The 13862-nt window shown below is 39.5% G+C and overlaps 1 protein-coding gene across 1 annotated transcript in view; it reads right to left on the bottom strand.

The window, feature by feature from the left end:
- The window catches only part of LOC123502970 (rootletin-like), a 212928-nt gene that overhangs the window by 69760 nt on the left and 129306 nt on the right, over window positions 1-13862 (bottom strand). The window contains 3 exon segments of the mRNA XM_045252269.1: window positions 1495-1725; window positions 2356-2532; window positions 11545-11733. Of these exon segments, the coding sequence (XP_045108204.1) occupies window positions 1495-1725; window positions 2356-2532; window positions 11545-11733 (597 nt within the window).

Genomic DNA, 13862 nt, shown 5'->3' with positions numbered 1-13862 from the left:
TTGCTCTTTTGTAACTTTCCCACTGCTTAATCCGTCTTTTCCTTCTCCACCTCTTCCATGCATCCTCTTTTCTTGTTCTAGCCTTTTCACATCTATCGTTAAACCAGTCCTGCTTTCCAACTTCTCTATGTTGTCTTATTGGTACAAATTTTTCTCACCTTCTTTGTATATTTTTATAAATTCCTTCCACTTTTCATTTGCTCCTTAGCACTCTTGAATTTCATCCAATTTGTCTCTTGAAAGAATTTCTTTAGGTTTCCAAAATCTGTCTTGGCATAATTCCATCTTCCCACTTTATATTCTTCATTTCTTCTAGATTTCTCTTCATCTATCACCTTGAACTCCAAAACTGCATGATCACTCTTTGCTAAAGGGCACTCCACCCTCATCTCCTCAATGACCATTGGCTCTGTACTAAAGACCAAGTCCAGTCTTGACGATGCTCCCTCTCCTCCAAACCTAGTATCTTCTTTGACCCACTGAGTTAACACATTTTCCATTGCCAGTGTCAATAGTGTATTTCCCCATGTTGTCTCTGATCCTTCCATTGACCAGTCCTCCCAACACACCTCTTTACAATTAAAATCTCCCATCATTATAGTTCGTTCACAGCCACCCAACATTTCTTCCAGACATGTTCCTGTATCTCTTATCATTTCTTCATATTCCTGTACTGACCATGCATTTGTCTTAGGTGGTACGTACACCACTATGTAGTGCCTCTTTTTCCTTCATTAGTTTCTGCTCTGATCTTTAGCACTTCTGCCTTTCCCATACCTTCTTTCACTTGATCCACCTTTATATCTTTTTAACCAGCAACATCACTCCTCCTCCCATCTTACCTACTCTATTTCTTTTCCAAACATTATATTTCCTTCTCCAACCATCATCAGGTCTTCTCCCTCTCTCAGTTTTGTTTCAGTAAGACCCACAATATCTGGGTTCTTGTCCCTCAAGTAATCGTTGAGTTCTAAAATCCCCGATATCACTCCATTTATGTTGGAATACATTACATTCCGCTCATACGTAAGTTTCTTTAGTCCTTTCTTGCTGTACTTTTCTGGGTTATGAACCACTTCCTCAGTCTCATATCCAAGATTCTCCAGAAAAACTCTTTCTTCTCCTCTTCTGTCCTCTCTTCATTTTTTTTCAAAGCCTCCTTTCTCAACTCATTTAACATTTCTCTTTCCTTTTCCTGTGTGTGTGTGTGTGTGTGTGTGTATACATACTCAGTAGAAGAGTGGGTAAGGCAAGACAGTGTAGGTAAAAGTGTGGATGAATTATGAGAAATGAAATATGAGAGTAAAACTACACAAATTGGAGATAATTCTAAATACAGGTACACAGGGATTTTAAGGGCAATTGTACAGTTCTAGTGACAAACTAACAAGATTCATACATTACTACCATGAGAAAGACTTTTGAGAATCTGGCTAAAGATCACTGTGGTCTTTTGAAACAAAGGTGAAAGAGACATTCCTCCAAACCACTTACCTTTTCTTTCTCCACATTGAGTAGTACAATCTTTTCATTGAGTGCCGTGATGGATGCCTCATGACTCGCCCGCTCTTCACTCAGTGCATCCAGGTCATCCTTTAGCCTCTCAATGTCAGACCGCAGCTCAGCACGCTCTGTGCTGAGTGACGCTCGCTCTGTCTCCAACGATGTGATCTTGGCCACCAGCTGGGACTTATCCTGTCCCAGTGTTATGCTGTAAGCTTCAACCTGGGGAGTGCAAGTATAGGGGCTCTTCAGTAAACAAAGCTGGACAATGGTGACATGAGTGATGACTTAAGACACTGAAAGTTATGCTGACTTTCTCAACCAGGAGTAGGGGGACTCTTTAATAAGCCAGAGTGCATGTTGGCAACTTGGGGAAGGACCATATTGCACATTAATGGCTTAATAGATATAGAAATGTTGTGCTGTATACCTTAAGCTTAGGAAAGGGCTCTCTAATAAACCAGGTTGTATGCTGATAACTTGAGAAAGGACCAGACAGCACATTGATGACTTAACACATATGAAAAAGATAGGTTGTACATGCAAGAAGCCATCAAGCATACATGAGGCAGTCCTTGTATAAAAACATGCCTATCTATTTCCATCTGTCATTGTCATCCAAAAATTTGTCAGATATTTTAAAGTTCCCTAATGCACCATCTTCTCCAATGCTTTCCTGATGTCTAACCTAACCTAACCTATGTCTTATTAATCCCTAGTGGAGATAGCCACTCTTACATGCTGTTGTCAATGTCTTCTGTTTTATATATCCTCTTCCTCCAGGCTAACCTAACCTAACTTAACCATCCATTAGTATGTGTAATTTTTCTTTAAAGCTCTCCAATAGCACACCTTCTCCAATGCTTCCCTCATGTCCATCTCCTGGCGCAGGGAGTGGGCAAGCTTCGCCTCCAGGTCTGCCCGCTGTCTCTCCATGGAACGAATCTGGTCCCGCAAGTCATCCTTCTCCTGGTCCAGCCGTTCCTCCGCTGCCCTCACCTTCCCCAGTGACTCCGACAGAACAGTTACCTGAAACACACACACACACACAGTTACACCCCACATAAGCAGTCAAACACACACATACATGCACACGCACACACGCAAACAAGCACACACGCACGCACACACACACACACACACACACACACACACACACACACACACACACACACACACACACACACACACACACACACATAGTTTGAGTGAGGAAGTGGTGTCAGCAAAGAGTGTGCATTGCTTTAAAGAAAAATTGGATAAGTGTAGATATGGAGACGGGGCCACACGAGCGTAAAGCCCAGGCCCTGTAAAACTAATACTAGGTGAATACAACTAGGTAAATACACACACACACACACACACACACACGGGACATCGTCGATGGCGGAGGTGGTCGCTGAGCTCCAGAGCAATCATCTCTAATTCTACAGTTACCATTGCCTAAGAGTAACCAAGGTGGGAAAGGAGCTGGTAATGTTTGTCCCGTCTCCATATAGTCATGTTAACTGTTGATTAGCAAAATAATGTCCAGTGAAGGTAAATATAAACTGTAGCCTGCGTTTGAGCCATCAGCTGGTTTGTTTACATCTGCGCAACATGGCGGCCGTGAACTCGAAAGATGAATCAGACTTCACAGGGTTTCAAGGAATAATGGAGAAGAGTGCTTATGTGAAGAAAATTCTGGAGTTAGAAGGTAAAATTGAAAAACTGTTTGAAAAGTATGGGGCCTGGAAACGAGTTATGACAATGTAAAGAAAGACTGTGCCGATATGAAGAAGGAAAATGAAGCACTGAAAGAGGAAGTTAAGCTAATTAAAGTGAATTGCGAAAAATGTGGAGAATCTCTAGGAAAAGTGATGGAGAAGCAGGCTGAATGGAAAAAAAGTCAGGAAGTGGAAAGAAAGGAGGTAAATTACAAAGTTGCAAGTCTGGAAAAGGAAATCAAAGAGTCTGGGAGAAAACTTTGGGCCTTGCTGAAATTATAGATCAACAGATCATAGAAGAGAAGATAGCTGAGAAAGTGGTGAAGGTTATTAAGTCAAATGAGACATTGGTGAGGGAAACTGTAGACAAAAAGAGATGTGTGGTGATATTTGGTGTGGAGGAGGATAAGACACCGAGTAAAATGGAGAGAGAAAAACATAAAAAGGTGATAAATAATATCATTAATGTGGTGCAGGAGGAGGAAAAGACCTAGTACAAGAAATAGAGGACTTCCATAGAATTGGAAAGTTCACAAGAGAAGGTATGAGGCCAATAAGAATCAAACTTAAGTCACAAAAGGATGTAGATGAATTGGTGGAGAAGTCATGGAGGCTAGCCCAGCAGGAAACAACAAGGAAGATTTGGTTGAGAAGAGATCTCGGTGAAAAGGAAAGAGAAATGTTAAATGAGTTGAGAAAGGAGGCTTTGAAAAAAATGAAGAGAGGACAGAAGAGGAGAAGAAAGAGTTTTCTGGAGAATCTTGGATATGAGACTGAGGAAGTGGTTCATAACCCAGAAAAGTACAGCAAGAAAGGACTAAAGAAACTTACATATGAGCGAAATGTAATGTATTCCAACATAAATGGAGTGATATCGGGATTTTAGAACTCAACGATTACTTGAGGGACAAGAACCCAGATATTGTGGGTCTTACTGAAACAAAACTGAGAGAGGAGAAGACCTGATGATGGTTGGAGAAGGAAATATAATGTTTGGAAAAGAAATAGAGTAGGTAAGATGGGAGGAGGAGTGATGTTGCTGGTTAAAAAGATATAAAGGTGGATCAAGTGAAAGAAGGTATGGGAAAGGCAGAAGTGCTAAAGATCAGAGCAGAAACTAATGAAGGAAAAAGAGGCACTACATAGTGGTGTACGTACCACCTAAGACAAATGCATGGTCAGTACAGGAATATGAAGAAATGATAAGTGATACAGGAACATGTCTGGAAGAAATGTTGGGTGGCTGTGAACGAACTATAATGATGGGAGATTTTAATTGTAAAGAGGTGTGTTGGGAGGACTGGTCAATGGAAGGATCAGAGACAACATGGGGAAATACACTATTGACACTGGCAATGGAAAATGTGTTAACTCAGTGGGTCAAAGAAGATACTAGGTTTGGAGGAGAGGGAGCATCGTCAAGACTGGACTTGGTCTTTAGTACAGAGCCAATGGTCATTGAGGAGATGAGGGTGGAGTGCCCTTTAGCAAAGAGTGATCATGCAGTTTTGGAGTTCAAGGTGATAGACGAAGAGAAATCTAGAAGAAATGAAGAATATAAAGTGGGAAGATGGAATTATGCCAAGACAGATTTTGGAAACCTAAAGAAATTCTTTCAAGAGACAAATTGGATGAAATTCAAGAGTGCTAAGGAGCAAATGAAAAGTGGAAGGAATTTATAAAAATATACAAAGAAGGTGAGAAAAATTTGTACCAATAAGACAACATAGAGAAGTTGGAAAGCAGGACTGGTTTAACGATAGATGTGAAAAGGCTAGAACAAGAAAAGAGGATGCATGGAAGAGGTGGAGAAGGAAAAGACGGATTAAGCAGTGGGAAAGTTACAAAAGAGCAAGAAATGAATATGTGTTGATTAGAAGAGAAGAAAGAAAGAAACAAGAAAAGGATATAATTGATAAATGTAAAGACCAACCAAGGCTTTTTACAGACATGTGAACAACAACATCAAAAATAGAGAAAGTATTGAAAGTTTAGAAGTAAATGGAGTATGCAGTGAAGATCCCAGGAAATGGCAGAGGCTATGAATGGATGCTTTCGGAAGGTATTCACAAAGGAGACTGCTTTTGACAAACCACTGGTAATGGAACAGAAAGGGATTATGAAGGAGTTTCAAGTAACTGTGGAGGAGATCAAGAACATGATGGGGAGTTTAGAAGTGAGAAAAGCTGTGGGACCTGATGGGGTATCAGGATGGATTTTAAGAGAATGCAGGGAGCAATTGGCAGAAAAAGTTTGTGAAGTAATTGATGCCTCATTAAGGGAAGGTGTAGTGCCCCAAGACTGGAAAAGAGCTAACATTGTCCCAATCTATAAATCAGGTAACAAGAGAGACCCATTGAACTATAGACCAGTGTCACTTACAAGTGTGGTAGCTAAGATGTGTGAGAGGGTGGTGAAGAATAGATGGACAGACTTCTTGGAGAAAAATGACATACTTTGTGAGTGTCAATTTGGTTTTAGAAAAGGGCGTTCATGCACGACAAACCTGATATGTTACTATTCGAGGGTGATAGATGTAATACAGGAAAGAGATGGTTGGGCTGATGGAATATATCTGGATTTAAAAAGGCCTTTGATAAGGTACCACACCAGAGACTGATCTGGAAACTTGAAATGGTAGGAGGAGTGCATGGCAGTTTACTAAAATGGATGGAAGACTTTTGGTAGGAAGAGAAATGAGAACAATAATTAAGGACAGACCATCAGAATGGGGATTGGTGGAGAGTGGAGTTCCACAGGGATCAGTGTTGGCACCAGTAATGTTCGCGGTCTACATAAATGACATGGTGGATGGGGTGTCCAGTTATGTGAGCCTATTTGCAGACGATGCAAAATTGTTAAGAAAAGTGAGATGTGACAAAGATTGCGAACTACTCCAGGAAGACTTGGACAGAATATGGAAATGGAGCTGTACATGGCAAATGGAGTTCAACACGACAAAATGCAAGAAAATAGAGTTTGGCAAGAGTGAAAGAAGAATCAGGAGTATGTACAAGATAGGAAATGAAGACATAAAACCAGTCATGAAGAAAAAGACCTTGGGGTGACAATTACCAATGACCTATCGCCAGAGAGACATATAAACAAAATAATTGGAGAAGTATTGAACTTATTGAGGAACATAAGAGTGGCGTTCAGATATTTAGATGAAGAAATGATGAAGAAAATAATTACTGCAATGATAAGACCGAGGCTTGAATATGCAACAATACAGTGGGCTCGAACTTAAAGAAACACATAAGGAAACTAGAGAAAGTACAGAGGGCTGCAACGAAAATGGTGCCTGACTTAAGAGATTTGACTTATGAAGACAGACTGAAAAGAATGCAACTTCCAACCCTGGAAAACAGAAGAGAAAGGGGAGACCTGATAGCAATATACAGAGTGATGATTGGCATGGAAAAAATGGATAGGGAAGATCTGTGTATGTGGAATGGAAGAATGTCGAGAGGGCATGGGAAAAAACTAAAATGGCCACTTATAGGAGAGATGTGAAAAAATATAGCTTCCCTCATAGAAGGGTGGAAGCATGGAATAGTTTAGACGTGGAAGTGGTCAACGCAAGGAATATTCATGATTTTAAGAAAAAGCTGGACATTAATAGATATGGAGACAGGACAACACGAGCATAGCTCTTTTCCCGTATGTTACAATTAGGTAAATACAATTAGGTAAATACACACACACACACACACACACACACACACACTTTACAAACCACAGCTTGGAGTACTAAGCTTCCATACAACTGCAAATGAAGGAATATTTGAAAGATGTTTAAGCAAATTACTAGAGTCCAACATATTTATTCTGCAATCTATTTTATGAAACAAGTAACTGGAAAATGAAATATATGTATAAGATAAAAAGCATTGTTTGTGTGTATGTGTATATGTGTGTGAGTACAAGATTTTGCATAGATGAATAATGGTTGATGGTATTTTCTGTAACAATCATTCCATTACCACAGTTTCTAATGAATGGCTCACTATCAGCCACACAGTCTAATGAGAGAGTGGTTGCAGTAGCATCAACACACATGCTGGGCTTAGTGGGAGGGTGGCTGGCAGTGCAGGTCAGGTCAGAAGAAAGGTTACTTCATCTAATCTTACATAGCATAAAATTATGATCCATCAAAAGAAAAACATCTGGGGTAGCTCATCTTCATATCAATTTAACATACTGCACTCTGCACTGTGGGCTCTAGAGCCATACCTCTGCAGCACACAAAGCATAGCAATAGTGTCTTTGTATTTTATAAAAACTCTTGTTTATGGGATAACTTATTAGTTGCAGTGGTATTCTTAATTAATTTTTCATGCAAGGAGGATGACGAGAAAAGCCCATTGTAAACAGCAATCTCTGTAGTGTGATCTAAAAATAAAAAAAAAAAAATCCACAGCAGTGACTCAGTGCAGGCAAGAAGCATGAAAAAAGCTCTCACTACCAGGCTGGAGAAGGCATTGCAGTAACTGTCAGAGGCTTGGTGCAGGGAAGCCACACACTCAGCTCACAAACAAATACAGAACAAAATAAACACAGGGACAAGATGCCCCTTCCTTCGGTCCAAGAGTGTGTCAGAACCAAACAAAACAAGGGGCATTTGACAAAGACAATCAGGACAAACACAGCACAGGCCTGGCTGCCACCACAAGCTGTCACTCGGCTGTGCAGTACAATGACACTACTCGGGTGAATGCTGCCTCTATTCAATTATCTATCTTTTTCAAGCTATTTGAATTCTTTATTTTCCCACACCATGGATGATCTATACAGTGGTCCCAGGTGAAATGCAGATTTGAGGGGGAAGATATTCACTGAAAGACGTGAGTTGCAACCTCCCTGTGGGATGTGTATGGCTGTGCAGTGGAGGGAGTGAGAGTAGATGAGTGCTCCCTTTCATCACTACTGTTGCAATCAGCAGCATTTAGAAATGAGCAGTGAAATGATTGGTATGTTTAACTCTACTATAAGCAGTTGGTGATCAAGCCACTGAAGGTCTTGCTGAGTTAGAGGTACATTGACACCAACTGAACAAGTTTCATTTGTCTGAGTGGTAGTGATTTTTGAGCACATGGTATTTGGACATACTGTCTTGATCATGTCTTAAAAGGGACCACTGTATTTTTTTTTTTTTTTTTTTATAAGAAATATTAAGTCACTACAATATCACAAAGCATAGCTCAACACTGGTGAGGTTACATTCACCCAAGATTCAGAGTGCCGGGTGAACCATGGGGTCTGGCCACTCTGTGTGGAGGGGCACAGGTTTGCCCAAGGCTGCCACTGTGGCTGTCCACTCATGCTTTAGTGATGTGCTGCACAGCCAAGGTAAAGACCCGTGGTGCACCAACCACACTTCAGTCAAGCTGACCACTGTCACCAGGGCAACAGCAACAGCATGGGATGGGTGGATGGAGGGTTCTAGCCTCAGCCTTGGGCACAGCCTTGCTGTCTCCACACAGAACACACCTGCCTCCCCACCAATCAAAAAGAAAATAAATTCACACAGAAAATAATGTCTTCAGTGATTTCATTCTCCTGCATTCAAGTATTAATAACTTAAAAGACCAAGAAGTGAAGTATATAAGCATAAATGCTTTACCTTATCATTTTCCTTGTCCATGTTTAGAAGGGACATTTAAAAATGCACATTTGAATAATTTACGTATGGAGTTGAAACAATGAATGGATAAAAGACTGCACACAGACTTCAGGGCATTCACCTAGAGCTAAACATCACTCTGTTATAGCTGTTGTCTGGTGGTGAGCCAATCACTTGGTGCTGCATTGCCATCTGATGGCTGCCACCTATGTCCCAGCTATGGATGGGCCTTGTGGGGCAGCTGAGTAAAGCAACCTCCTTCTCCTCCTCACCGTCACATTAATACGCTTCACTTCCCAGAGAAGCACTATGAAGCTTGTTGCCTCAGCAAGAAAAGAGCTCACGACAGTGACAAACAGCCAACTAGTGATAGGAAACATGGTCCACCACACTTTGGTCTTGCCACTAGCACTGACCACCTCCATACACACAACCTTACTGGCCGGATGGCATCCAGTGACTCAACAAGGCTGACATTTATGAACATGGACTGTTCTGCCTGAGCTTTGTGTATTCACTTTTTATAACTTTCAGAGTTTAAATCATAAAGTTAACATCACTACTGATTAATAATTCTAGTGAATTGATTAAATGAAATAGTAATGAAATGTGAACCAATAAAGCTTCAAAGACTGGTATCACACTCAGTTACAAAAGTTATTTTTCAGTGGCAGTAATGACCTCCGCTTGCAGCTTCTGACAGTCTGACCTCCATACCCTGACACACTTCAGTGACCTGACTCCACACTGAGCACTCCTGGTGAGGCAAAGTAGTATTCCATCCAAACAAGGAAAACAGAATTATTTCTGCACACATTTTCTTCAGTCATGGAGGAAAAAAATAACTGTCTGCAAAAATCACATTGCTTTCCTAAATATAATCTAGTAAGTCCTGCAAAGGATTGCCTGCCATTACACATTCAGCTGAAGCACAAAATAATGGAAATCTTAGATACTGATGCAATAATTAATAGTTCCTAGCAATGAATGAGACAATACATTGCAAGTCTCTCCTGCAATATATTGTGAATCAATCATTGCACTACCCCAATGTGTCTTTATAAAGTGTTGATGGTGCTTGCTGCTGGCACTTCTGGATGTAAGAACATAAAAATTATCCATGTACACAACATAAACATTTCACTTAAAAGATAAAAGAGATGACAAGAATACAAAAATTCAAGTGAAATTACAAAATATGATTTTTGAATTTCAATTTAAAGGAAGACAATCTAATTAAAAATAGCCAGCATCAAGTTTGCCACAAATGGTAACCTATGAGAAAAAGTTTCCAAGTTTGTTCTGCTGCAGCACTATCCTGCTCCATCAATTAGGTTGTATCAATTCTATATTATCTGTTCTTGTGATAACATTATCCAGCAAAAATTCCACAGCAAGCCACATCATGTATCTTCAGCAGATAAATATGGTGAGCATTTGGCCCATGAACAGAGTGAATTGTGGGAGTTGCTGAGGAAACATTACTGTACTCATCACTTCACTGTCATCCATCTCTTCTTCAGAATTATCATTATGTCATAGTCCTATGCCTTACTGTTTCTAATACTGTTAGTTATACTCTTGAAGTCATTATCAATACATACTACCTGTACACACTATTATAATTTTTGCTTGCTATCTTTGGATGTACGGAGAGATGATACATTATCCAGCTTTCACTGCTGTGTACCAGACAACTGAGAGTACTTTAAACCAGTTCATTAGTCCATACATCAATTTCTAATTAATTCTAATTAATTCTAATTAATTATTCTTTCCATTGCTATCTGCCATGTTTCCTTCATTATTAACCATTATGAAACATCTCTTCTACTACTACAGCCACATCTAAAGATTGCACACTTAACCCTCGGCTATCGCGCTCAATTGGGGCCGAAATAGCCGCGCCATAGCCGAAAACACGATAGCCGAATTGGTCTTGGCGGGAAGGCAGTTTTGGCGAATGAGCGCTCAGATATCCCATGACGTCATGGCTGGGCACATGATAGCAAGCATCTGAGGTAGCAATAATGAAATTTTAGCAGCTTTTCATGGGTGCGTGATAGCAATAAAACGCGATAGCTGAAGTCGCGATAGCCGAGGGTTGACTGTAATGGCTATCAATTACAAAACCTTTTGATTTCATCCACTTTTTCTTGTAGATGTTTATGAAGATTTCATATATTGCCAGTATTGTTGTTTGAATTGTTACATATTGGATTCTGTTACATCACTTCTACAACCAACCATACATATCTTCTTCCCTAGACTGTTAGTTAAGGGGAATTGATGAGTGAAACCCAACTTTATATGACTGAAAGCTCATCTAAACATGTCAGTAGTATTAAGCAACTCAGAGTTCATCTTTATAAAGACACTTGGTACCAAGACTTCAAGTCATGCAGATGTCTGGTGAAGCAGCTTCTCTCTTACTCTCTACAACCCAGAGAGAGAGAGAGAGAGAGAGAGAGAGAGAGAGAGAGAGAGAGAGAGAGAGAGAGAGAGAGAGAGAGAGAGAGAGAGAGAGAGAGAGAGAGAGAGAGAGAGAGAGAGAGAGAGAGAGAGAGAGAGAGAGAGAGAGAGAGAGAGAGAGAGAGAGAGAGAGAGAGATAACAAGAACACACACACAGACACATTTTCAACACACCACACACACACACACACACACACAGTCACAGCAGACCAAAGCAACATTAGTGGGGTCAGTACCTGTTGGTGGACACTGGCAAGCTCTGAGTTGAGGACACTGATGGTGTGCGTGTGTTTCTGCACCTCCTCCTTCTCCTTGGCCAGCCGGGTGTTGAGGTACGCTCTCTCCTCCCCCAACGCTGCCTTCTCCTTCTCCAGCTCCGAGATGTGACGGCTCTTCCGACTTGCCTCCTCCTGGGCACTCTCCAGCTGTCACATCATTCATTAAACCTCAATTTTACTCAATCACTGATAACTACATACAATTTTTTACAACATTTTTTTGAGTTAAAGTCTGAAATAGTTTTGTGGTATAAAAAGGAAATAATCCTTTTTCCTTAATTTCTGTTCAATCTCCATGTGAACTAGTTTTTTTTTTTCTTCACACTGCCCTGAATGGTTATAGAAAGTATGACCATAGCAACACAAGGGTTATATATGTATAAAGAAAGCTACAAGAAGTCATTAGGCATATATGAAGTAGTTCTGGTATAAACATGCCTCCCTATTTCTACCTATTCCTTCATATCACCATCTACTTCCAGATTTTGGGTGGTCACAACAGAAGCTACAGAAATCCATCAAACCTTCTTGTGGAAATATATAACAAAAAGTACACCATCCTTATTTCATTGATTTTTTTTTTTTTTCATCTCAATCTAAAGTAGATGTGGAAGAGAAAACTTATATTGAAAAGTCTCAGTGTTAAAACCTGCCTCCCTATTTCCACATATCCCTACCTACATTTGCCCATCTCCAGCTGTGTGGTGACTGGCACATTAGAATAAATAAGGAAGCTGTGAAGCCAACAGGTCTATACATAGTATTTCTGGTAACTAGTATTTCTGGGTGACTAATTGGATGATTAGTTTAACTGATTGATAATTAATTAGAATATAAGAATATGTAGATAAAGAAAGCTGCAAGAAGCTGTGTGACACTCCCTACATAAAAGGTACTTACCTATTTCCATCTATCTCCAGTAATTAACACATTTCTTTCAGACTCATGAACTTCACACTTCTGCCCAGAATCATGATAAGTCTGCTCTCCAACTTGCCAAACATTCCTTCATTAACAGAAAATGTCAAAATCTTTCAAAATCCAACTCCTCTCAAGACTTCTGGCACCTGGCCAAAAACATCTCCAATAACTTTACTTCTTCATCTTTCCCTTTATTATTTCAACTTGATGGTACCTCTTTGTAATGATGTTTTTCATGCCCTAGTCCTTAATTAACTTTGTGATGATTTCTCTGCTTGTCATTTTCCATATATATATATATATATATATATATATATATATATATATATATATATATATATATATATATATATATATATATATATATATATATACGTACTACTTATAAAAAAGCTTGGGTTCCTTTTTACATCTATTCACTACATCCTTTTAAAAATTTCTCTCCTTCATGCCTCTTTTTACTGCTTCCTATTAGCCTCAATCCGTTGCTTCCTTAATTGTTCCAAGCTGCATCTTTACACTTCTTAGCTTTTGCACATACAACATTATACCATGTGTGCTTGCTTTTTTTTTTTTTTTGTATTCAGGAACATATCTCTTTACTCCCTCATTATACCTGTCTAAGAATATATCATACTTCATTTGAATTGTCTTGCCTTGCATAATTTCCTTCTACTCAGTACTACCAAATTAGCTTCTTAACCCTCCAAAACTTGACTAGATGTGGTTCTATCTTTTTTTGCTTGTTACTCGTTGCATTTTAAAAATTCCTGATCCTTTAAGTCAATTTCTAAGCCCACATGATCACTTTTTTCCATTGGGCTGTGATATTTAATGTTTGGACAGTTTTTTTTTTTTTTTTTTTTTTTGTGTGTGTGTGTGTGTATTTACCTAGTTGTATTTACCTAGTTGTAGTTTTACAGGGCCTGGGCTTTATGCTCATGAGGTCCCGTCTCCATATCTACACTTATCTAATTTTTCTTTAAAACTATGTACACTCTTTGCTGACACCACTTCCTCACTCAAACTGTTCCAAGTCTCAACACATCTTTGCGGGAAACTAAATTTTTTAACATCTCTCAGACATCGTCCCTTCCTTAGTTTCTTACTATGCGATCTTGTGCTTCTAAAGTCATATTCTTCTCTCAGGATCAGTTTCTCATTATCCACTTCATCCATTCCGTTAATCAATTTATAAACTTGTATCAGATCCCCTCTCTCTCTTCTCTGCTCCAAGGTTGGTAGATCCATAGCCTTTAGTCTCTCCTCATATGTCATCCCTTTAAGTTCTGGAACCATTCTTGTAGCCATTTTTTTTAGTCTCTATAATTTTCTTATGTGTTTCTTTTTATGGG

The sequence above is a fragment of the Portunus trituberculatus genome, chromosome 13 (assembly GCF_017591435.1).
Source record: "Portunus trituberculatus isolate SZX2019 chromosome 13, ASM1759143v1, whole genome shotgun sequence".
Taxonomy (NCBI): domain Eukaryota; kingdom Metazoa; phylum Arthropoda; class Malacostraca; order Decapoda; family Portunidae; genus Portunus; species Portunus trituberculatus.
The sequence above is the reverse complement of the archived record's forward strand: the minus strand, read 5'-3'. Positions and strand labels throughout refer to the sequence as shown.